Genomic DNA, 24114 nt, shown 5'->3' with positions numbered 1-24114 from the left:
TTTACATCATCCGGCTCTGACAGCGGCAGGACCACTGAGGTTCCAGAAGCAGGCGGGGAGACTGAGAGCTCGCCACCTTCCAGCTTATCTGCACTCTCATTCTTGTCAACACAAGACCAAGGTCCCACAGCAGCAAATATTTGAGCAATCACCTGAGCAGCCCTTTGCAGCTCTTAAATATGCAGCCACATGTAAGCGCTTAACAGAGAATGCACCGAAGATTTTAGTTCCAATCTCCAAGATGTCTATTCTGCTATATTATCTGAGCAGTGAGAATGTAATTACATTTTCCTCTAATGTCAGCAGAAGGATGAAAACTACACATTATCTCCTTTCCAGCGAGTCATGAGCAACATGGGAGGACTATCGAGACAATACAGTATGCATTTTGTCAACATAAATAGAAAGGTGTTGTTTAAAGAGAGCGCTTCCACAAAGAAAGGCAGCTCGGTTTTGAATTAGGCCTGTCCCTTGGCTCTGCAGCGGTTCGGCCGCCTGACCTACACGGGGAATCTAAAGTACCGAACACGACAGTGACACATGCTGTGCAGCTGAAAACAGAAAAGTCAGCAACCAGCAGAAGATGAAGTAGTAGTTTGGTAGTGAGGATGTATCCCACCCCACCACTTCCCCCCCTCCCTTAAAAGAGAGAGGGCAGTGCTGCATGGAAAAAAGTCATAAATCCTGCAGCGGATTTACACAAGACAGGTAAGGGCTGTCGAGGTCAGCACATCTCCATGACAGATCTTTTTCTCTCTGTGCTTGAGAGGAGGCGACCATCAAAGACTATTGATCACAGTAATCAAAAAGAATGGGCTGTATGATGGCGAAAAATCATCGCTACCGACAAATCGCCTCCGACAAACAGAGAGAGCATAGGGACGCAGACGAGCTAAGTGAAGTCGATTTATTTCCAGTTAACCAGTCCAGTCTGCAATCAATCCTGCTGCTGGAGTTGTTTATATCCTGTCCTTAACGTGATCGTGGACGATGGACCTGAACTTGGAATTTCAACTTCCACCCATTTCATTAAAACTGCTCTTATTTATGCATCATTATGAGCTCAGACTGCAAACATGGATTTGACTTTGATTTTGCAGCGTGTGTTTTATTTACCATGAGACAGAGCAGGCTTTGAAAGATGCCAGACATGTTTGGCAACCCACATCTTCATCAACTTTTGAAATCTGTTTTTCGAGGCGAAGCTGTTTTTCCAAAACTCTGTGACCCCACGAGCTGTCAGCCAAAGGGTGTTCCTGTTACTGATTCACTCACATCTGACTAGACACGAGACAGAACTCAAATGTAAAAGTAGGCTCTTTTAGCTCATTTTCTGTCACATTCGGATACAGATGCATAAAAGAAATGAATGGAAAAAACATGCGTGTGATTTAAAACTAATTAACAATAATTTTTTGGTCTAATTATGTAAAACATATCAACTACATATGAGATTTGCTGCAGGTGAGCACACATTTCAATAATAAGAGCTTCATAAAAAATTGTATTGAACAGTCAGAGTAGATGGAAAATACAAAAGTGTCAAAAACACAAAAAATCACACATTTGTCTGAAATAGAAGTAATTAGACCTAGAGTCAATCTGACGATCAGTAAATGTTATTTATGGAAAAAAATCTGATAACAAACTGAATATTTTTACATTTTAAACCAAGAAGTAGAATGTTTGAGGAAACATGACATCATTATACCCCACACTGATCACTAGAAATGCGTTTCTTCTTCCTCCCCTCCTTTCTATATTATAGACCATACAAGATGAGTCCCTTGAATAATTGGTAGCTTGATTACTAATGAATACAGAGAGGCTTCACCGTCAATAATTAAAAAAACAAAACAACAAAAAAAAAAAAAAAAAGCACATAATAAGGAGGAAACATTGCAGTTTGCCAGAAAATTAAAATTTCATTAAGTGTAAGAGAGGTTAAACTTTTCTTTCTTATTTTTAAACGTAGGTCCAGCCCACCACGACTTCAAACCTGCTGCAGCAGAAAGAGATAAAATTGAAATGGAAGTAAAAGCCAGGAGCGAGGAGAGGAGCAGAGGAGGGGTGAAGCAACAGACTGGAGTGTTACCTTTTCTTTGTCTCTCATGGATCCTTTTCCGAGAATTGACATCTTTGTGAGGGTGTCCTCCTGTAGTCTCTTTAACGAGTTCCCGCGTGGCCCGAGGAGTTTGCCAACAAAGTTAAACTGCAACAGAGAGAGAGAGAACGCGGATCAATCAGAATCTGTGTGTTTGAGATAAAGAGCAAAGACCTTTCTCGTGTCAATCACACACCACTCAAGTGAATGAAGCGGATTAAAACTTATCAGCATTTTTTTCAGGATGGAATCAGCATGGAAGTATTCCTAAGGGGTCTTTACCCAAGTTCACAGGTTATGGATATGTTCATTTAGCATGAGGTTATGGACAATAGTGAGGATGCAGGGTTCACTGCAGAGGAAATTACTAAGGTTTATGACCAAATAGGGAAATAAATGAATAATATGATATATTTATAGCTTTCTTATTCATCATTCAATCATACATCATCCATGGTTGAAATGGTCGAAATGGTTTTTATGCTTTTACAGTTGCATAACAAAAAAATAGCCTTTATTGTTCTAAATGAAAAACGGAATGTGTGTCCATCTTTCCTCCAAAGGATATGTACTAAATACACAATTTAAATGTAGTATATACTGTTTGTAATATTTCCCTAATGACATGCAGAGAAGGTGACTTCTTACAGCCTGTGGTGTTTGGCCGACAGACTTCATCTCAGGCTGCACCTAAAACCTCCAGCAGTACGATATGGAAGCCGAGTGTTGTTGCCTCTGAGGCAAGAACTGGGTCAAAGAATGTCTGCAAAGTGCTGCATTCATTTTCCCTGAAGCTTAATTGCTGAGACTGCACAGTGACAAATAACAAGGTGACTTAGAGGAATGTGTCAACATCATGATCAAGAATGCAGAAGTTTCAGAAATTTCAGCCAGACAGTGAGGACACACCGTTTGGAGATATATTAAATACTAGATTAAACTAAAACTGTAAAACCGGATGAGCATGAAACTGGATTTGGGAAAGTTACTGAGACATGGCTCCCCAGTGGAATTGACACCTTACAATAAGTCTATAATTTGCCAAATTACGCTGAAAAAGTGGCCTCATGGGGGTTGTGGACTTTAAATTTACATGCATCCTTAAACATATATCATGCACATGCATTCTGCATCAACATGTTATGTGTGAGGAGTAAACAGGATTTGGCCATTCGACTTTTACACATCTTTGGAGGATGTTCATGTTATTGTGACATACAACAGCCACGCTTTCTCTCAAAACCCTGTCTGTGACGTGGAGCATTTCAAACAGCCACTTCATCCGCCATCTTGCTTCTATTCCACGGTGCAGGTGTTACCTCCAGGATGCTATTTTGAAAAGGTAAGCTTCTTATTTATGGGACTTGGAGAACAGCACACTCCATCCAACATCTCATCTACTCCTTTTGGTTGGTACTATGTGATTGTAGCTAAGTAGAATTGCCAGCTTCGATCTAATTGTTGCGGAGCTACCCTCTGCTATACTTGTCTACATATGTCACCACTCACATCCTTAATTGTATTTACTTCATTGCTTCATATGCGGATGTCCACCTTATAATATGCGGCAAATGATTACCATCAGCCGCACTTTTGAAGACCGTACGTTTAGCTTGTGGACTTCTTTCTATCTTTTGCTAAGCATTAGATATGAACAACTTTTGGCACGTGGGACGTAACACTGCGCGTGATATGACCTGTTCACATTTTTCTGGACAGTAATTCACCGTGTTGGACAGTGTCACTGTACAGAGTGATTACTGCAGAGTGACACAAAGGCATTTAGATGATAAAATAACACAATCAAAAGGCTTTAAATATTGTTAGATGAGATGCATAAACACATTAAGCAAGTATCATTCTCATGCATATATAGATTGCTGAATGGATACTTGATGAATATAAAGTTTTATGCGCTGAACCATAACGAGGGTTTATGATAGATTCCTAATATCAGCAGGACTGGCTGCTTCCATATAATTCTATATTCCCATCCAAAGGCTCGGTGGTTGTAGTGAGTATTTCTACTGTAATTATAAATTGTTAACTTCAGTTGATTATATCTCATTTAGTCATTTCCAAATTGAGTTTCTTTTATCTTTTGTTTTTTCTTTCTTGTCTCTCTTTCCCCAGTGTATGTTGGCAGAGTAAACCGTGCTCAGTGGCAGTTGCAGGAAGATTGGCATTATTAGGAATGTTCTCCACTACAGCATGCGTGTTTTGGCTGTTTTGAGTTCTCTAATCCACTTTTGCATCGAAAGTGGTTGAAGATATTTTGTTTTCTTCACTTTGTTCTCTGAATTATGTGCATTGTTTTGTAGGCGGCACAAAAGAGATGTGGGTTTGATTGCAGCCTTTGATCTGCAAAGGAATGGAGTTATTCAGTGATGGGAAAAGATAGGTAACTTTTAAAAGAACATAAATTACTATTTTAGTTATTCAGTTGGAAACTTAATCCAATTAAAATAATTCAAATTTACTTGTGTAATACAATGACACTCTGTCCAATTCACATAAGGAAAATGTTTAACAAAATTCCAATTAGTAAAAAGAGCATGAACAAATCATGTAAGCATAACATGCAGTTCATGAAATGAGCTAAGGATTTTTATTACGTTGCCAAAACAAAACTTTAATTGGTGGAACCATTTTCAATGATTTTATTACGTTTGTTCAAAAGATTTTTATTTATTTTTTTAGTGTAGCTACAATAGAGATGTGTTACCAGCCTTCATTTCGTCATATCACTATTTTAATTTAATGCAACACATTTCCCACAATGACAGATGTTCTGGTATCAGCTTTTCCTGACTGACACTAATGCCAATACATTCACATGTGAGGCAGTATTTAAGGTGCTATTACGTGGCATTTCTAACCCTGCCCATCACAGAAAAGTTTCTTCCATTTTAAATTTTTCCCAGCAATAATGAGTCCCCTTCAAAGCCACAAAAGAGAACAGAAGAAATGCTTTTGAAGGCTGGACACTCAGTGACTCAGTTCCTAGCAGACCGACTCTGGAATGAAAGATTGGTGGAGTGCACTTTTAAACTATGAACAGTTACAGCTTATATATCCAATCATAAGTTACGGAAGCTTCGCTATTGCTACATAGGCAACATTAGCAATGACTCCTGTTTACTAGCATCAGTCATTGTCGAACAGTCCCCTTGTGCTACTTCTTCATGGCAACTCGAACGCCACAGTAGCTCAGTATCAAAAAGTAAGATGGGTCAGTCAGTCTGGGACTAATTGGTTAGCATGCCAACTTCAATAGAAGGAGAACTGCTAGAAACATAAGCAAAGCTTCCAAAGCTGGGGGGAAATTTTGGTAAGAAAATGAAGAGTTTATGAATTTATGAACCTCGAGGCTGCTGTCCGGTAAAACATACATTTTATTAACATTGTCTTTATCTCGCTTTCTCTCTATATACATATATATAAAATGCTTTATTACTTTATGTATTTTTGATTCATATCTGCCAGCGCCATAATTTTTCATAGCTGAAAAAACACAACTTTACTTCCGGTTTCGTTTACAACATTTCACACATCTACAATATTTGAGCATAGATTTACCGTATTAGCATAATGTGTTTATTTGCGCTAACACTGAACTCGAGCATATCTGATTCTCTTCCCTCCCCTCAAAGGCCTCCTGGCTTAGATTGCTTCACAAGGTCAGCGCTTTGTAGCCATAAAAATCCAAATGTTATGCATTACTGTGTGCGGGGGAATGCCGTGTGCAGACGCCCATCAAAGTCGTACAACCTTAAGGCGGGCTCAAGCGCAATTCCACCAGCAACTGGAGATGGTCAGAGAGACAAAGAGAGAGCGATGCTTTTCTCCCCCTCTCCGTGTTTTCTTTTAACAGTGAGTTATACATCTGTCTCCCACGACTATCTAGGTCATCAATTAGCTAGCAGGAGGTAAGAAAACAGCCAGTTTGGCTCTACACCTATAGCTCCCCGGCCTTTTGTTGCGAAAAGCGAGTGCTTAACAGGAAGCTCCTACCGGTTCCTGGGTGAGGGATTTGAGAGGTGCTACAAGACACTCCTTTGAGCCGTATCAGAGGGTCGGAGAACAGCATATGTAATTGTTCACGTTGGAAATGAATTAACCCATAATTAACAGATACAGTCAATATGACATGAAGTGTTTGGTCAGGGAAATTCAATTCATTTAAAGTTATCTCAGCAAGCAAAATGTGTCCTGGCGGAAACATGTTCAAGTTCACAAAAGGATCACTAAAGGAGACTGCAGTGCCAGGGCGAAGCGAGGGTGTCAGGAAATGTTTTAAATGTGCTGAGTTTAACCGATGTCCCGCGCATCCATCATTTCCACCTGGATGGAGCCCTGATCACTGAGCTGTGCAATCTGTTGAACAATGATTTGCAAAGTACAGATCACACGCACATCATCTCCCTGTGTTACTGCAGCATCTGTGCACCCATTCCCTCTGACAGGTAAAGTATTGGACACTGCATTTGAGATGTCTCAGTCCTCCTGGTGCCCATACAGAAAAATGCTCCTGCCAGGAGAAAAGCTTGTTTGCTTGCTTGCTTTTTGTTATCAAGACCAAAGTGCTACTCTGCCGCTTCCAATATTGTAGTGTAAGAGGTATATAAGCTAGGCATACATCAAGGCTTCACACAGTCAACACAGGAGCAAATTTACAGGAACAAATAAATCAGACAGCCTCTGACAGAGAACTTAATGCAGGCATGGATTTACTATTTGCAGGCTGAGTTTCAGTGAAATGAGAGACACAATTAGAGTGTGGCTTGTTGGTGAGGGAAGACAGAACAAATGCCCTTTTTTAATTTCGAATCTACCACATTGTCCGCACTGAAAAGTTTGCAGTGTACTGTAATACAAATGGAATCTGCTAAATGAAAAATGGGAAACAACCTTCCCGGTCCACTGCGTCATTAGGACTCTACTTAACAACCGGCAATCACTCAGTTTCCAGGAGAAACTGAGTGATTGCAAACGCACTATTAATTACGGATTACGTTCTTAATTTCTGAATTTAATTATGTCAGATTTTGTAAACAGTCAGTCCAATTGCTGACTCATGGACAAGTTTTTAATTTGATCATTCTTTCAGAAAAATACATTATAGCCAGTATACGGAAAACAAATGAAAAATTGCTCTATTAATTTATGTTCTTAAATTGCCTGATTTAATTTGAATGTGGAGGGGGATACTGGTGACTTGCTGTCTCCTTCTGCAGCTATTTTACTCCGGTTTTTATGTTTTCACGCAAAGTGATAAAAAAAAGTTATTTCTTGTTGAGATCACTGAATTCATCAAGCGCCCACGTAGTTTAAGGGTTAATGCTCTCGTGTCTGCAGCTCTCAGCTGTCCAGGGAACTTTCTCACGTCTCTCTCACCATCATTTCCTGTTGTTTTTCAACTGCTGTCTGTAATCATGATTCAAAAGCACAAAAAGACACTTGGGGAATAGAAAGAGCCATTTATGTTCCACCTAGAAAGCATAATAACTGCAGCTGAAAACATGGAGGTCTTGAACTCCATGAAATGCAACAGACAAATGCCCTAGGGCCTGAGATCACAAGCCACAATTGGTTTGTGGTCATTTCATTAATTGCAAATTTTATTTGAGAGTGTGGTAAAAGGCTCATGCAGTAAAGGCCTTCATCATTACCTGATCTGGTAGCACCATCACATAAAACTTACACTTACATACCAACTCATTTGCTTTGCCAATTACGTTTTGATGAGCGATGTAATTGCTGCCTGGATTATGTACACTGTCAACACTTTTTCCAGTCGAGTAAATACAATTTGCATAGGGCAATACTTCTTTTTTTTTTTGCTCTAATTTTATTGTGGAATTCATAATTGGAAGTAGTGATTGTCTAACCCTAACCCTCTGTTATGCTTACACGTAAAAACTGTGTCACGATCGACCACGCCTTATGTTTAGTTCACATGTAGCATTCTTTGGATGGCGCTGTCGTTTACTTATGAGCAGATGTATGCAATAACGTTCATTCTAACGTTCCTTTATCGACCCAGCTGCGGGTCGCTGGTCCCTCAGGCGACCCCACCGCCTTGAACTGCAGCTGGTGGCAGTGACAGTTATTGTTCTGCTCAGGTGGAGAATTGGTTCATGTGCTGCTACGCCAAACTCCGCAGGGCAGGACTAGGTGAGCTGGCTTCAGCCGCAGTGAATGGGGTGGCTGTTACACAGTTGTCTACGGGGTGGTTAAAATATAGCATGAAAATGAAATCTCAACGTCGAATGCTTAAATGATGAAATCTATGATTCCTCTGAAATGTTGGCCATTTGCCAACGTATGCTCGTTCTCGATATCATCATATATCAACAGGATTCTGCTAGTAAACTTTTTGTGGCTGGGGACCAAGTCATGCCCATAAAAACATGAACTATGCTTTCAGTAAATGGTTGATTGCATGAGTAGATATTGAACAGAAAACAAACATACCAGCTCTGCATGATACAAATGAAGCATATTCCAAGTGCTCTCGCTCTCTTCTCTCCAAAATTAGATCTGCAAGTCCTTGTCTGTTATAATTCTACTGGTGACATTTATTATAAAAGCTAGTAATCCTAAACTGGTAATGCCAAATGAGTGCTAATGTGCATATTCTTAATTGTATTTGTTTTGTCAACCACAGCAAACCTGAAGACGCGTAATATTTTAAGGCTGGTAAAGTTTTATACATCTTGGCCTTACTGTACGAGACATGCCACTGCAGTCTATTATTTACAGAAGAGTGATATAGGTATTGATATAATGGCATTTGTTTGACACTAGAGATCACGGGGATTTGCTCTATATTTATTTGAGTAATGTCAGTAAATGTCAGACTGAAGTCTTAATCTGGACATTTAAACAGAACAGCCCCCGGTCATTGCATACGCAGACACATGCACCACACACACACACACACACACACACTTCCTCATATGGACCATCTAAATATATGGTTGAACGCATAAATGTAATCCCTGCTGTTTATCAGATATCAAAATCCATTCGACTCTCACTGTGATTGATGCCGTGGGGTTTTGCTCATGCTTTAGTTATCATGAGAGATTATGTGATTTACCAAAACCTGCCTGGGCTCCCGCACTGGTCCATATCATCAGTCTGTGTGAGAGGATTGTGCGACTAGCGCCTGTAATCACCAGAATAAAAGCTGGTGTGTTTAATTACAGATTGTTGCCTGCTGCCCCACTGCGGAGTTTGTGAAGTAAAACAAAGTGACACAGCAGGAAAAAGAAGCGATGACTGAAATTATGGCTGAGCATTTGCTCAAATTGTTGCACCGCATTAAGGTGGATGGTGGACAGTGGACGTAAGTGAAAAAAGAATGCATCATTAGTCACACTCAAAATGAAGGGGGATGGAGGGTTTGAGTATGGATGGGGCAGATCTGAGATCTTTTTATCATGCGCTGAACGTATTAGTGCGAGTCTGGCAAAAGGTGTATTCACAGCGAGCCAGTGCTGTGATTGTGCTGAGGACAGCAGGACGGGAACGACAGCAGAGGGATAAATCACTGCTCCCAGCACTGAGAAAAGCCACAGTGTGAACTGGAAATAAACCAGTGGGACTCTTTGCGCCTTGCTAATGGCCTGCAGTGCCTTCCGGCAAAAAGAAAAGCTTTCCGAGTCAGGGCCTGCAGACCCAGCAATTGTACAGATGAGCAAGTGATTGTGCATCCTTGTTCAAAAGATATTTTTAGCTCCTGAGTAGGTGTGACGCTGTGTCATTTTTGTTAAATCATGTAAAATGTGATTCTATTTCCGCCGACAAGCTTTCAGTCAGATCTACCACTTAAGGAGTTAAAAAAAAAAAAAAATTGTAATTGTCACATTACACAACAGAACTCCGCCAGCTCTATATCATCCCTTAGAAAGTCTAGAAATGTATCAGTCGCTGAGGACCTGCTGAATTTTATCAAAGAGCATCGGCAGTGTGGAGCTTGCAGCGTGGCGTCCTCAGCCTCTTCATTGTGATAAAAAGCTTTGTTTTCAGAAGATGGATTTAGCCTCTCTGCATGTGCTCCTAAATGGCTATTTGGAAAATGGTTGTGCCACTTCAATGCCAGAAGCCAAAAGGTGACGTTCGCAGCTCAGAAGAAAACCCATTCAAGTCAAACCAATCACTCTTGCCATTGCTACCTGTCAGACAGAACAAATTGAATTTGTCTTCCTTCGGTGGCTTGTTGGAGCCCTAAACAGCGTATTAGTAGCTCTACTTATCAAAGCTGTCAGAGCAAATCTGTTTAGCTGTGAACCTGGGTAGACTCAGATCAGCCTCCAGATGACACCGCATACATACGCAGTACAAACCCAGAGATTATTTCGCAGAAGTGCTTTCAACTCCACAATAGAGTGCATGTCAACGCATGGTGATTAATGAGTCCACTCAAATTTCACACAAAGGTTGTGTCAACACAGTGAAATCCAAATCAAACAATGGCTACATACGGTTGCATCTTAAAAAAAATTAGGCTAGCATGATATTAGCACTTCATGCATTTGCATGCCGTGTATGTACTGACTGGTGAACTCTTCTTTTTGTTTCTGTGGACATTTCTTTAAAGACAATTTAAAAATGATAGCAAAAGAAACAGACTTCAAATAAAATCTTACAGATGCGGAGTTTAATTCATTTTGTTAAATTATTCAGATATTCAGATTCAGTTTTAAGCCATGTTCAAAGCATGACTCTTTGATGACTTGGGTGAATTCCCAGCTTTTCATCTATAATTTGATCACTACTTTGGTTTATGATGAACAAACACACAAAGCCGCATTCTTGTCCTTTAGCTTTGGCTGTTTTTGTTTTCTTTTCATTTTCATGCAACTACCAAATTGCATGGAGAGTGAATGGTGCAAGTGATTAGACAATAGCTTGGTTTTGGGTTTTTTTTTCTTTTTTTGTAATATTGAAAATGATTTTGCTTCTCCCTGTTTCAGATGGTTTCCTTATATTAAAGACTGACGATGTGTGACGGATGTCACGGAGCTGATATGACTCTTTGGTGGGTCATGCTGGGAGAAAAATAAAAGTCAGTCAAGGTCAAAGTCAACTCTATTGTCAATTCCTCTGTACATACAAGATACACCGAGGAATCAAAATTACGTTTGCTCTTTTGTCCTCCACGGACATAGAAGCAAAGAAAATAAGGTGGAGAATATAAAGGAGCAGAGGCAAATACCTAAACAAAACAACAGCAAAAAAAAAAAAAAACAAGTACAAAATAAAATAAGTATTGATGTTAGAAACTAAAAATCTAGACTGTACAATAAAAATCTAGGCTGAAGAATAATGTATAAACCTGGTGTATTGCTGATTTTTATATCGAGCAAATTGACTTTGACATTCTTTCACTATGCATATCATTACGATTGTAGAATTTTAATCAGAAAGGCACAGCGAAACTAAGCCTCACTATGCCTTTGGAGTATTATTGCTGTGTGCTCTCCTGCTGTCCTCTCCATCCACTCACTACTGGCTACCACCGTCCTTCCCCCTGGAGTGCCGAGGTGAAAACTTGAGTGATTGTGTAGGAGCAGCCCTCTCAGTTTTAAATCAGCTACCCCAGTGTGCTCCAAGCGGGAAATCCCTATCATGCACCGACCGTGTGGTGCAAATAAAGGCTCCGGTGGAGGGCGAGGCTGGAGTGCACTCAATGCGGCAACTGCATTATCACTCAGAATGGCCTCAGATGGAGGTCACCGTCAGATTGGTCATCATTGACTCCACGTGCTTGACTTTGGTGCTGCATTGCGAACACACTCTCACCTTACGAGCTATTACTTTGTGGAGAAAACACCTACAAGTTCACAAATCGGCCCTGAAACAATGGGCACTCAAGAAAATGAAATCCGCAATGACAAAAGTCCTTTGAATCTTACATTCATATATATTCATAAATATTCATATTTGAATTTAATACGGCGGAACATGGAGTCGTCATTGACCAAGGTCGGTGTAATAGGGCTGATGATCACAATTCTAACATCTCAAAAGCTTAAACAATTCTTCAGACAGGAAGTAACACCCCCAATATAGTCATACCCCAGTTCTGTCAGCCAACACTCTGCCTGTAGATATGCTACATCTAATAACATAAACCATCAACAAAAAGTGTCAAGTGGCTGTTGTTAGGAATTTATATCAAAACCAGAGCAACTGCAGTTGGCTTCATTATCTATAAATAACACAATCTAAAATCTGTGTATCGCGCTCCGGTGAAGTCTCTGTTGGTGGTGTTGTTGGCGGTACAATTCCACTTACTTTAGGAAACTGCTTGACTGGTATTAAAACTTTCTGGCCCAGTTTCATGTTCTTGTTGATGACGACGTCGATGAACTTCTCCTCCTCCTTCCCCTCGTCTTTCTGAATTTTTTCAATCTCTACAAAAAGAAAAAAGAAAGGGAACAAGACAAGTAATGAGTCAGGGATGACAAGCGGCAGATGTGCAGGGCTGTTACTGATGAATTGGTGAGAGGAGCGTTTCAAGAATTCAGATTCCAGTTGCAGCGACTGTCAGTACTCAAACGCAGGGAGTTGCACACACTGCAAGTGTTTCTGGAGAGCAGCTCTGGCTATAGCACAAGCTCTGGACAAACACACTGCTACCAAATCTTACAGAGCCTGGACTCAGGAGTGATGTTTGCTCCAATCACACACTGGCTTTATTTCTCAGTGGGATGTCCCGCATCACGACATTATAACATCATATTTAAGTATGTGGGTTTTTGGATAAATGTCTGTTAAAAGCAGCACTCACTTTCTGTGGCAAAAGGTATTTCCACAACAGCTTGAACACACACGGATGTTAATCTTGAACACACACAGTTTAAAAGCCCATAATAACATTTGGCCGCTGCCCAAAACAAACGTGTTCATATTTTTGAGAATGCAAATATTTCCCTTCATACATTATATATGATTCCGCTCATCGGCATTCATCTAAATGCTCATTTCCATGACCCATGCTGCCCGCAGAAGCTGTGTGTCTGCTCATGTCTAATCATTGTGACCAGGCGTTGCCAACAGGAAGCATGGCACTACCCCTCAAAACAAAAGGTTTGTTCTTTCAAGACTGTGTGTATTACAAATTAAGGACCTCAAGAAATGCTGGCAGATGTGATGCTGAACTGTGGACAGAACCAAGCTCTTGTTTTCACCACTATCTGCCTCCTCTACCTTCTGACTTAGTAATTTGACAATTTATAGAATATTTACAGAAATCTTAAAAATCAGTTACACAGTTTTCCCCGTTATAGGCAAAAGTCACATCTGAATATGTCAATATGTCACCTTTCATGGACCAAACAAGGAATGGAGTTAATTAAAACCCCAATAAACTCATTAATCCATTCGGAAAATAATCAGCGTTTGCAGAAGAATTTATGGAATTGCATCAACCATCCTAAATCACTATCATAAAAGAGGCCGAATCAGTCCTTCCTTTTGTTATATTTTTTCTGTTTTTAATCATTTGATAAATTTCAACCCTCAAGAGTGCGAACGTCAAAGAGAGCAACTTCACACACACACACACACACACAAACACAAAAAGAAACAAACATAAAAGTACAAAATCCCACTTAATTAGATGCAGACTTGTAATATTTGGCATTTCTTCTTGATTGAGGGAAACCTCACCAGCATTGCACATAAAGGTCAGTATCTGACTAGACAGCAGGGAATGACACTAGTCTTCTGCAGCTGTCACGACGGGCTTATCTCTTTTTGGACTCAGACGACACATTTAATGAGAGGAAGACAGCTGACCATTTCACCCTACCCAGCAGATTTTCTTCCCAAATAGCAAATTAGATTTAGTAAATAAACCTTAGGAATGCTTAAATGAATTAAAAAAAAAAAAAATGTGGTCATTCATTTCACCTATTCACCTTTGTGCAGAGATACCAATTTACCTGTAGAGACACAACGTGTGCTGGAGTCCCTTTCATGTGCCTATGGAAAAAAAAAAAAAAAAAAAAAAAGTGAGGACACTAGAGCCAGCACCTCCAGGCTACCAAAAATATTGGCTGTCACGCCGCTTCTTTTGGGAGAGGTGGACTTTGATGTATTTGGAGATGTAACCTTGAACGTTTAATCAGATGGATAACATCTGTGTTTCAGTGCCAGGAAAATGGTTTCGCAGAGAGGGCAGCTCAGAGGTTCAGAGAAGGCTTCTACAAAGACTCCAGGCTACAAGTCCAGCAGGGGAAAGGGTGAAGCAGACAGCGAACTCCATCATAGATCTATTTCTCCTGACCAAGACGATTTCAAATGAAGAAATCTTAAAAAAAAAAAAAAAAAAAAGGTGAATATGACTGGAATCAGAGCAATCATGGAGCTTTAGCTTTTCTTAGTTTGTGTTTTTCATATTTCAATTTTGGAGCCTTGCTCAGAGTCAGATGTGAAGACTGAATTTTAGGCAAAAAAATTATCGACCTCAATCTGGAAAACTCAGATGTGTGGACATGTTCAAATGCAGCAGAGCCAGATGTACCAAATCCCCATTTTTCAATTACACCGAGCCCAAAATGAGCTGAGCATATCAGCACTACAAACTGGAAACTTAAAAAGGCAATCGTGATGTCTCAACAAAGCTCCGCAGCATTACATTTGCAGAATGTAATTAAAACCTTTGATAGGACTTTTAACGAGGATAAAAAAGAAGTATCAGTGAGATGGAGATATCTTTAAGCTTCGGTTTATCCCGGGGGAGGCAGAGAGTGCACACAGAGAAAAGACAACATTAATATTAATGCATCGCCTAGCAACATGCCAAGATAGAGTTTCCGCCTTCAACCAGGCATTGTCCTCAAACATTCAGGCTCTGATGTGTTGGGAGATTGTGACTGAGACAGTTTCAACTACAAACACTACAATTTCTTTTTCCTCAAAGCTTTCAGCACAATTTTTTCAACTGGCCTGGATATGAGAATTTTTCCATTTCAAGACCAAATAAAACCCCCAACCGGCCTCTGCAATCAATCAGCAGGTGTAATAAGCAGCTGAAGAACAGCTTTAAAGAGCTCCCACTGCCAATGTGGGGAGACAGGAATTGGGGGGTGTGAATAAACTAACTACAGCTCTTTTCAAAAGATCTTGTATGCGCTGCAGTATATGAGGGGGAAAACTTGGCAATGTGAACCACCTCTGAGTTATTAACAAGTTTTCAAAAGAAAGAGATTTAAGCATGCATCACAGACACACACACACACACGCGCGCACACACACGCACAGTTCTGCAGTACTTTCTTGTTGTCTTTTGTTTTCTCCTCCCAGCTCCATGATAGCTGTCTCAACACAACAACAACAACAACACCTTTACTGAAACAGCAGACTCCTGGAACTCATTGATAAATATCATCCAAAGTTTCTCTCTGTGTTGTTACGGTTGGCGTTTTTCATGTGAACAACTATCTGCTCTTCAGCAACAGTATCGACTTGCGAAGTTATGTGAAGGATGAGATGAATTCAGTCAGTTGATAAAGATTTCAAAGCCGACGTGTCTCAGCTGCTGTGAGAGTGCTACATGAAATATTGCATTTTGAAGGTTTCCTTAAGATACGTTATGTTTGACTACGGGCTCGGGAGGTACCACTCTGCCGATACATTGCTGAATATGTATGTGCATCCTGTTCAGCTGATGAGGGCTGTTGGTGCTGAAAGGAGGTTTTCAATCTCCTGAAGAGAAGCTCAATTCTTTGCACTGCTAGGCTTCTGTTTGAGGATGGAAGGAGGAGCAAATTTGCAACTTAATCCTCCAAAACGGCTTTATATAATGGCTAAAGCTCCATTTCCAGTGGGCAAAAAAAAAAAATCAAATATCCGGCTTTCGACAGGAGTAGAAGAAGGTTCAATCAGCATTCACTCCCAGGTCAAGTGATCAGACATGGTGTAAACACATCAACAAGAGAAAGAGGATCGCTTTCACTCATTATCTGAGCAGATACTGTGTACGCTGACCGTGGGGATCAAACCGTGGACAGCAGTGGACCACAGCAGCTCCAATGTGGGGATGATCTGTAACAGGTCTGTTTCACTGGGCAGTAACTAGCAGCTCAATCTGGATCTCTGTTTGTCCTCTTCAACTGGCAGCAGCAAATTGGTTTTCAAATTCAAGGCGTCTACTCACTTGGATAAAGCCTTTTTTTCCTGATTTTCAAAACTTACAATTACAATCTTCCATAGAAACATCTAGAAATTTAAATGTTTGCTCTTTACATACCTTGCTTTGAAATCTTTGATGTGTGCAACCATGTACAACCGAGACTATGTTTGAAAGACAACTATGTCCCGCTATCTCCATTCATGTGATCTTGGTTGTCCAACTGGAGGTTACCAATTCATGAGGCGACTTTTCAACTTGCACCCCCTCTTAAGCTTTAATGAAAAAAACCAAGCAAGATGAAGCTAAGTTACGTATTTCATCCAGAGACACAGCCTGAGCAGAGCACAAGCCATCACCTCAGCTGCAGTCCTAGATGGATGGTGTGTCAGAAAAACACCAAGTCAGACTGTCAAATTACAATACTGACATGTAGCACTGTTACAACCCAGCTTGCTCTTTGTCTTTTTTGTTTTGTTTTGTTCGTTTTTCCTGACAAGAAAATAAAACCAAGAAAAGAAAGGAAAAGAAACCGAAGGAGGGAGAGAGGACAAAAATGGGTTCTTCTGAATCAAGAACAAATGTTACAAAAAGAGCTCTCTACCTAAATGGGAACTTGCCAATGAGAAGCAAGGCATCCGTTCCCACTGCGGCTAACACTTAAAGTCAAGTTCTCAAGGCTGATCCTGGCCCCCTCCAGCAGTCACAAAAAATTGTACAAAGGGGAGAAGAGAGTAAAAGTTTCAGAGTCCGGAACTTCAGCCCGTCTGATCAGGGACACCGAGAAGCAGAGACCCCTCCCCTCAGCTTCAACCAGTCCAGATGCAGCCTCCACACAGCCTAATCTGCATAGCTCAGAGAAATCTGGCCCCCAGGAGGAGGTGTGTTGGCTGCGATCGTAAGAACCTTGAGATTAAATATCAGCGCTGTCCAAAGAAATACTGGGTATGAACCAGCCAATGGCCTGATTGGTTGTGGCAGAATATATACACAGAAATTGCTGATGTAAAGAAACAAATCATAACATACAGTGAGGACATACAGAATAAGATCAGCAGGGAAACGGGAAGCTGAGGTTTTTAAGTTGAAGTGACCAGCTGTGACCAGGCAGGTAATGTGCAGAACTAATCCTGGAGACACTTGTGAGTCAGATCATGGATCACGAGTCTACATCAAACGATAAGGCCACGTCACCAAGCTCGAAGGATAAAAAAAAAAAAAAAAAAAAAAAATAGGCAGTATATATTTTACATTTGCATGTCCACTCAGGTGAATCACTCAAATCAAACTAAAGGAGTTAAAAACCCTTCAACAAGAACAAAAACCATGTTCCAGGAGCAACAGCCCTCATTAAGGAAAGGGGACATACATCGATATTTAACAGGAGACTGTACGGACCAAGAGCCACTTCCAGAGCCTGTAGGGAAGAATAACTTTAAAATTAACAATTTATTAAGGAAGGTCAACCATCTTTACTTGCTACATAGCTTAGCCCCAGATGTAGAAATGAACTTGCTGAACATCATAGTTATGATAAGGTAAAGTTATCATTATTCTTCTAAAAGGACGCCACAAAAATCTGTTTCTTTCTGTTAGGTATTCTTCAGAAAGTTTTTCCTGCATGTACCGTCTTAACTTCACAACCTTTACATACAAAAAAAAAAAAGGACGTTTACAGTCTCTAAAACACATCTGCCTGGGTGATGAAACCCCACAATGGGACACTGTCCTTAGCTGTATGCTTTTCAAGTGGAAACGCATTCGCTTAAAAAGCAGCTCTGCAATTTAGGACTTCCCATTTAAAATGCATAAACTGGGTGGATTTCGCGGGATTACGCATGACTTCATCTGCATGCTGCAGAATCCAGCCGGGCACAGAGGCAGTTGGGTCATTAAGTCTACCAATTTCACGTTGGAGGGGGAGATCATAAATACCGAGTCAGCATACCAGGCGTACCTCATTGTTAACGGACAAATTGGAGGAGAGTTTCACAAGTAATAGGATCATATGTCGAGCGCACTGTACCTCTTCTGTAATATAAGCAAAATATTCCTTTTGTATCGTTTCTGATTGTTTCCACATAAAATGACACAATTTTTCAGGCCAAAGTCATAACGTCAGGCTGCAACAGAGAGGCCATTCACCAGTACATTCTAAACACTGTGGGTGCAGCTTTTCAATTCAGCCTCCCCTAACATTAAAGCAAAGGGGTTTTCAGTATTCTCTCACTGACTGTGTTGTTGCATTTAAGTCTTTAAGCCTCACACCAGCTGGTGACAGAGGATACAAACACACTGGACCCTAAATCAGACCTGAAATTAGCACGCAACTCACTTTGGTGACCTGAGTGAGTCACTTGCCAAAGCTTGTTCATCTTGCTTATTAGTTATGCTTGCTTAGAGGCACAGACATGGCAGGCAAGTAGATAGAAATGTAGACTGTGGGGACTGGCTGTCTGTGCTAACAACAGGGTTGGGACAATAACGGCAAAACTGCAATACCCAGTCATCTGACTGCTCGTTTCCATAAAAATATTTCAATGCACAAATTACAGACTTTGGCCAACAAACACAAACACAAGGTATGGCGCAAGAGGACGAATGCACCAGTTCTTGATTGGCAGAGGGTGTTGACAGCGAAATACCCATATGGATGTTTGTATGTGGGATGTATTGTTTCATGTTGCAAGTATAAGAGTTTTAAAACCAGTGCTTGAGCAAAATAAAAAAATAAAAAAAAGAGCAAGAATTTATTATTTCAATAAGTGCTGAATATTATTATTGACTGCATATTAAACTGAATAATCAGGTTATCCAAAAATGTTAAAATATACTTCAATGTCAATAAACCACCTACAGGAAACATGGTTATCTTCATGACGGAGGAAACGCAGAAATGGACCAGGTTGCGCAGACAACTTGCTGCTAATAGGAAACTCTACTGTCGTGGTTTTACATTTCAATATAAACCACTGTTTGCTTTTTCTGTTATTTTAGTGTGATGTCCCATTACTGATTAGCAATGATATCAAAGCAGTAAGTGCCAGTGTTGTTTTAATTTAAATGTGAGAACGAGCATTGGGTGAGCAGTTCACTGGTAAGGCAGTCTGGATGCCCTTAGTGGTGGCACGCACACACTGGTAAACAATATGTGCGAAGCAAAAGTTCACAGCTAACAAATTTAATGAGAACCACAGTCTCCCTGGTGTATGCACTGATTCTAACACTAATTATCCAGGAGCTCACTTGATGTGGATGTTGAAGCGTATTCTGACACCATACGTTGTATTAGCTCAGCACAGGCTTTGAATTCTACATGTATTTATGGAGTGAGCACAAGCTGTGGATGAGTCTAAGGCTGCATTGCAAATGCAAACCCAAAGCCCGGTGTTTTCTTACGTATGATCTCATGTCTTAGTTGAACACAACTGACTGGTGCCTACACTGATTTTATGAAAAGACTGCATGAGTTTTTATGTGCTATGAATAGACACGTACATGGTCTAAAATGAGAGAGGAAACATTTAGACATTATCCTCGATGTAAAATTTTTAGTGCTGCATTACAGTCGTTATATTCAGGCGATGCTACTCGCAATCCTAATCATGAAATATCAGCAGAAGTGACAGTTTTTCTCTGGATTCATTTGTATTTTATGAAGGTTATTATTGTTTCTCTTCATTTCAGCACCTCACAGACAGCATGCACCTGCATGGAAAGAGCTTCGCTCTCAGTGCGTTTCATTGCGTAAATAATTAAACTGAAAATGTGAAGCCTGTGACTTTCTTTTCTGCTTCAGTGAGCGTTTGGGACAATAAAAACATACAGTAGCTTGTGTAAAAAACATAATGGTAGTTTATCGGGAACTTTCTGTCGCTTCCTCTGTGAAGCTGACGCTATGTCCACTGGCCAGAGGTGAAAACATGAGTTATTTTGCTGCTTTGGAATTAGAACTACAATTGAATTAAATGCTAAAAAACAGGAATGTCTCATCATTTACTTTATTTTAAAGTTCCTGTCCACCAGAACCTGCTTACACAAACCCAAAGAAAATAAAGGGCGGATTTCAGTTAACAAAATCTAATTATTGTACACACTTAAAAAGTCTTGAAAACCCATTCCTCCAAACAGCTTCTTACAATCAGGAGAGGGATGTGACATTTTATTAACTTTCAATGTTCTGTTTTTGGCTTGTTCGTGTACGGTGGCCCCCGAGAGGCCAAAGCATTGCAACTCCAGCCCACTTGCATGAGATAGTGCTGTGTGTTTTTGCAGTGAATTTGTGTCTATGGTTTGTTGCTGTCAAAATGATGAAGATGTTTTCTGATTTGGTTTGTCAAATGGAATTACAGAGTTGAGCTATCAGAGCTACCATAATGATGTCATCTATTCTGAACCAATCAGATCTGAGAGACACTTGATTGTTGATTGTTTCTCGATGGATCATATATGTTTAGCGTAAGACAATTCAGGCGAAAAAGGCAGTGGAGGAATAATGACGAACGCTAAAGCTAGAACAGAAGGGAACGTGAAAAGTACGAACTGTCAGAATGTTTTTCTTTTTTCCAATGTATTTTAATGTGCGTCAATAAAGCTGCCGCTAAAATTGCAAGTTAAACTGTATTTTGTCACTCAATTCAAGATTTGGCTGTCTGAGTGTCAGGATATTAGCGACCTGATGCATGTAAACAATCTTGCTAATGACTGTTAGCACTGGCAGATATTATGATTGCAGTTTAATTCTGGATGTCTGTTGGAGAGCTCGTTTTTACGTTTCAATTTCACAGAAAACTCTATTTAAAAATGACAATGCTGTGATTGTTGTTCTGTGTCCAAAGAATGTGCCTTTTGGGCTGAGGCATCATTGCAGCATCATATTGCTTTATTCATTTCTTTAACCTTTTTCCAAAAAAAAAAAAAGGGGGATGTTGCATATGACCATGTTGCGATTTTGATATTTGAAAATATTCTGTCTTTGCTAATGATGTGTAAGTGTAAATGTAAAACAAAGTGTTTCTCCATGGATACCCTAAATACCCAAATCCATACCATGTTGACAAGAAGAAAAAAAAAAAACAGAGAAGTACCATCTACCAGTGTGATTATATTCAGACAAACTCAATTTCTTTGGCCGTCTGCTTTTCTTTAAGGTGTTTACAGACTGACTGACTGCTGAAGGTTTCAGGCAGTACGGCTGGTGCCAGAAACAGTTTGCCCCACAGACATTTCATGTGTGCTACCAGTGTGACCGCACATGTTTAGTATGAATCACGGTGTCAAGGCTGTGACCCTTGAAAGAGAAATGCTAGCACTTAAAAAAAAAATAGAAGAAGAAGAAGAAGAAGAGGGGGAAAAAAAAAAAAAAAAGCCTCGACTCACTCCTGTTCTGAAATCTCAATTTCACATTGGCTCCTCCATTGCCTTGACAAGGTCAGGCTGGCAGCAGGAATTCGTCTCGCCCCCTAATCTAGAGATTACATTCTCGGCGGCCGGGCAAGGCCCTCCCTCCTTCCCCTTTCCTTTCTGCCTCTCTCCCTGCAACCCTGCCAGCCTGGCTCTCTACTGTGAGGTAACGAGCCAAGACCCGCTTACAGTGTAGCGATAATGTCCACGGATTAAGACAGAGAGCCCCTCGAGTGGTGCCTCTTTCATTTCAGTATCCGGCCTGTGAAGCATCATAAATACACCCAGCCAGTCGGGGATTCCACTGTGTGGATCTCAGTGGCAGTCAAACTCTGTCCTCTTCCCAAAGTGCATGGTAGTAAACAATTTTAATCTACCAGACTCAGTGGTAATGGCTATGGCATTACACAAATACAAAGAAAAAAAAAAACAAAAACAAAAACACATTTTGCTGCAGAAATCATGGGATCTTTAGTGATGTTCTCATTTTCCTCGGGGTGAGTCACAAATATGAAATGGTTTAGTGAAAACATTAAAGTTCCCCAAACATCCTATTGGGTGGCAGGGTTGTTAAAAGTTCACGAGCTTGTTTTTTTTTTTTTTTTGAAAGCCTTCAAAAGGTTCAAAACACCTTTAAGGTGCTAGAAGTGCTAAAGACTTCGATGTGACAATGTTGTGTGTACTTCAGGCATGGGTTGTTTTCTTAGAATAGTTTCAGAGTGCATTTATCTTGGCACCTGTTCATTTAAAGGCTTGCTTGCAAGGAGATTATCAAAGCATTCTCGACTTGCCAGAGGATTTTTCTCGACAAATTCCCCCCTCATCCTCAACATCCCGAGCAGCTGCATTAAACAGGGAGGCGTAATAGACTGGAGGTTTTCTAGGATAACAGATCAACAGCAAGTGTCCAGCATGTATTTAATCTGTGGGACTCTAAAAAAAAAAAAAAAAAAAAAGGGGGCGAAGGAGCAGGTAAAGATGAGAAAGAGTCAGTTGCAGCAAAATTAAAAGAAAATGAAATTGTGACTTTAAAAGGTCTTCCTTTCCCTTTATGTTGACAGTCTGTGCGTGTTCTCCTCACAGTACTCTTCTGAAACATGTTGGCGTTTATATATTTACACTGAGCGCTCCACGGAGGCAGCATGCAGCAAGGTTCAGAAGAATCCAGGAGACTTGAAAGGATGCATCAGCATTTGTGTGGGCATAAGTTTTTAGCCACAACCGGAGTGAACTTCACAACCCACCTCCTGCTCCTTGGATGATAAAAATGTCAGGGGTACAATGCAAATATTGGACATAGACTCCACGATTTAAGAATCAAGATTTATGTCACTTTTTGCTGAAGCAGAGTTTCTGACTGGTGGGGATGTTTCTGCTGAGCTGCTCATCAATGCAGATGAAAACAAAACTACTGAACAAAAACTTCCAACCGGTGACTGAGCTGCTTCAGTGACCTTGTCATCGCCACAGGAGTACTAAGTGCATTTATGAATATTATAATGAGGGAAGTTGTGTAACTTGCTGACTACGCTATATAAGCTCCATAGCAAATTTATAGAACATTTTAAGTTGTGCCTTAAAAAAATGCTGAATATGGACTGAATTTGATTCACAAACATCTTACATCGGTTAATAATGTCCCCTCATACATAATTCAAAATATTTCTCATCATAAAATAGTCTGTTTTCACACAATAGATTGGAAAAGATAAAACTGCTCTGGGGTTTCATGAAAGCAGCAGAATCGAGTCCAGTCTCATACTGAAGATCAGTCCTTCGCAATAAGAAAGAGTTCCTCTAAAGATTGTTCCAGACACTGAGTCTAAATGAAAACTGCCTCTACCACAGTAAATGTTGCTACGTCATTATAAGTGTATCGGCGGTTGTTGCCAACAGTTACAAACTAGTATCCAAATCCTAGAGGAAGATAAAGTGCAATAAGACACGACCGGTCCTCCGCATACAGTTCTGATTTGCCTTAATGTCACCGATCTGAGGACAGTGGTGTCGAACTTCCTGGAAAGCAGCAGTTGTGATGTGATAACTGCAATGTTGAATGTAAGTAAGGACGAAGAGAAGTTTAAATAGTGTTTCCACTCAGATTTATCATAAAGCGGTCCGTGTTTCCATTCGTTCCCATTATGCAAATGCAATACTGCAGCGTTCTCTCATATGTCAAGGTAATGTAGTTCTTTCTCCCTGTACATTCTTGTCATTTGCGCCACTCAGTCCATGCACATACCTGTTACCACTAACCCACAACCTAAATCAACAACTGACTCCCATTGTATCATGCATATTGCAGATTGATGAGTACTTTATAACGAGCCTGTGTTATCCAGAAACATCGGTCTAACACCCGTAGACAGTCATTTACTGTTCTTTGCTCAGATTACAACCTAAATGAATCGCTGCCTTTGTTTAGCAGTTCACAGCAGCAGGACAGCCAGTAATACTT

The 24114-nt window shown here is 40.4% G+C and overlaps 1 protein-coding gene across 1 annotated transcript in view; it reads right to left on the bottom strand.

Moving 5' to 3' along the window:
• khdrbs3 (KH domain containing, RNA binding, signal transduction associated 3) overlaps positions 1-24114 on the bottom strand; it is a 95063-nt gene that overhangs the window by 36742 nt on the left and 34207 nt on the right. The window contains exons 2-3 of the mRNA XM_029514661.1: positions 12413-12531; positions 2096-2212 (exon numbers count right to left, since the gene is read on the bottom strand). Coding sequence (XP_029370521.1) covers positions 2096-2212; positions 12413-12531 — 236 coding nt within the window. The remainder of the gene's footprint in view (positions 1-2095; positions 2213-12412; positions 12532-24114) is intronic.

This window comes from Echeneis naucrates, chromosome 11, assembly GCF_900963305.1.
Source record: "Echeneis naucrates chromosome 11, fEcheNa1.1, whole genome shotgun sequence".
In the NCBI taxonomy this organism is placed as follows: Eukaryota; Metazoa; Chordata; class Actinopteri; order Carangiformes; family Echeneidae; genus Echeneis; species Echeneis naucrates.
This window is presented reverse-complemented; position numbering and strand designations above follow the sequence as displayed.